General features: G+C 36.3%; 1 protein-coding gene across 1 annotated transcript in view; it reads right to left on the reverse strand.

Annotated features, from left to right (window-relative positions):
- LOC103521532 (calcium-dependent protein kinase 2-like) overlaps nt 1-264 on the reverse strand; it is a gene marked incomplete at its 3' end in the record, with an annotated part of 4,880 nt that extends 4,616 nt beyond the window's left edge. The window contains exon 1 of the mRNA XM_008486643.1: nt 105-264. Coding sequence (XP_008484865.1) covers nt 105-264 — 160 coding nt within the window. The remainder of the gene's footprint in view (nt 1-104) is intronic.
- Nucleotides 265-1,062: the final 798 nt, after the last annotated feature.

The raw sequence follows: 1,062 nt of genomic DNA on the forward strand, positions 1-1,062 counted from the left end.
CTGTGATTATTTGTTGTCCCCCTATGTTCTTCGCACAAAAAAAAAAAAAAAAAAAAAAAAAAAAAAATCCACTACCTCAGTAAGCCTGTACAAAACTGCCATACCTGTGTGCTCCATCTGTGAATCAATGCAAACAAGAGTGCCCCACAAATGAGGAAACTCAAAGCTGTCAGAGGCAGGGCTTACATCCAGGACGGGAGTATCTGGAAGCTCATCGTAGTCGTTTGGTTCTGTACTGATTGGTTCGTGAAAACACTGAGACATTTTGTGACGGGTGTAATAGTCCTTGAATAGTATACTGTATCTTATTCAAAGTATTTGATATTAATAGAGATCATATAACTGGGATGAGTTCTACCGAAAATGTGATAATATTATTGGTTAGGTAGGTAGGAAAGAAATTTGGAGGAAAGAAAAACAAAAACTATAAAGAAGATAACACAGAAAACACCATTGGAAAACACTGCTCCGTCCTCCCTATGATTTCGATTGGGTTACAAATACAAAGCTCGAGAAATCAGGAATGAATCACTTTTAGCTTTTAGTTCTTTAGATAAGCATAAGCAAATTAGTTATTAGTTGTCGAATTTCGCAAATAAGTACGGAATTTTGCCTTGAAAAATTAAACCAGAGAGGGGCAACGGGGGGAGGGGGGGGTGAACTTTCAGGAAGAAGAATTTTTCAAATTTTCCCTCGAAAATCTCGAATTCAAAGCAGGGTTGTCAAATGTGCAATGGTTCGTGTTTTTATGTACGGTAATGGAGATTGTACGGTTTTAAACTGATTCGTGAGGTAATAAAAGAAATAGATTTTATTTTTTTTTATCATCGAAATGGACGAAATGGGGTAGATTACAGTATTAAGTTAGGATATCTGTCAAATGAAGTTAAAAAACTTTTACAACAACCTTTTTACAACAAAATCAAGAATAATTTTATTTTTGGCGATGATGGGTATGGACGTTCGTTCTGGTTCGTGCTCACGACTCGAAAGGCCCGTTCACATTTATCATTCGTGTCGTGCGTAGAATCGAAAAAGTTAAGGCGCTAAATTTTGAAATTT

The sequence above is a fragment of the Diaphorina citri genome, unplaced genomic scaffold (assembly GCF_000475195.1).
Source record: "Diaphorina citri unplaced genomic scaffold, Diaci psyllid genome assembly version 1.1 scaffold5406, whole genome shotgun sequence".
Classification (NCBI taxonomy): Eukaryota; Metazoa; Arthropoda; class Insecta; order Hemiptera; family Psyllidae; genus Diaphorina; species Diaphorina citri.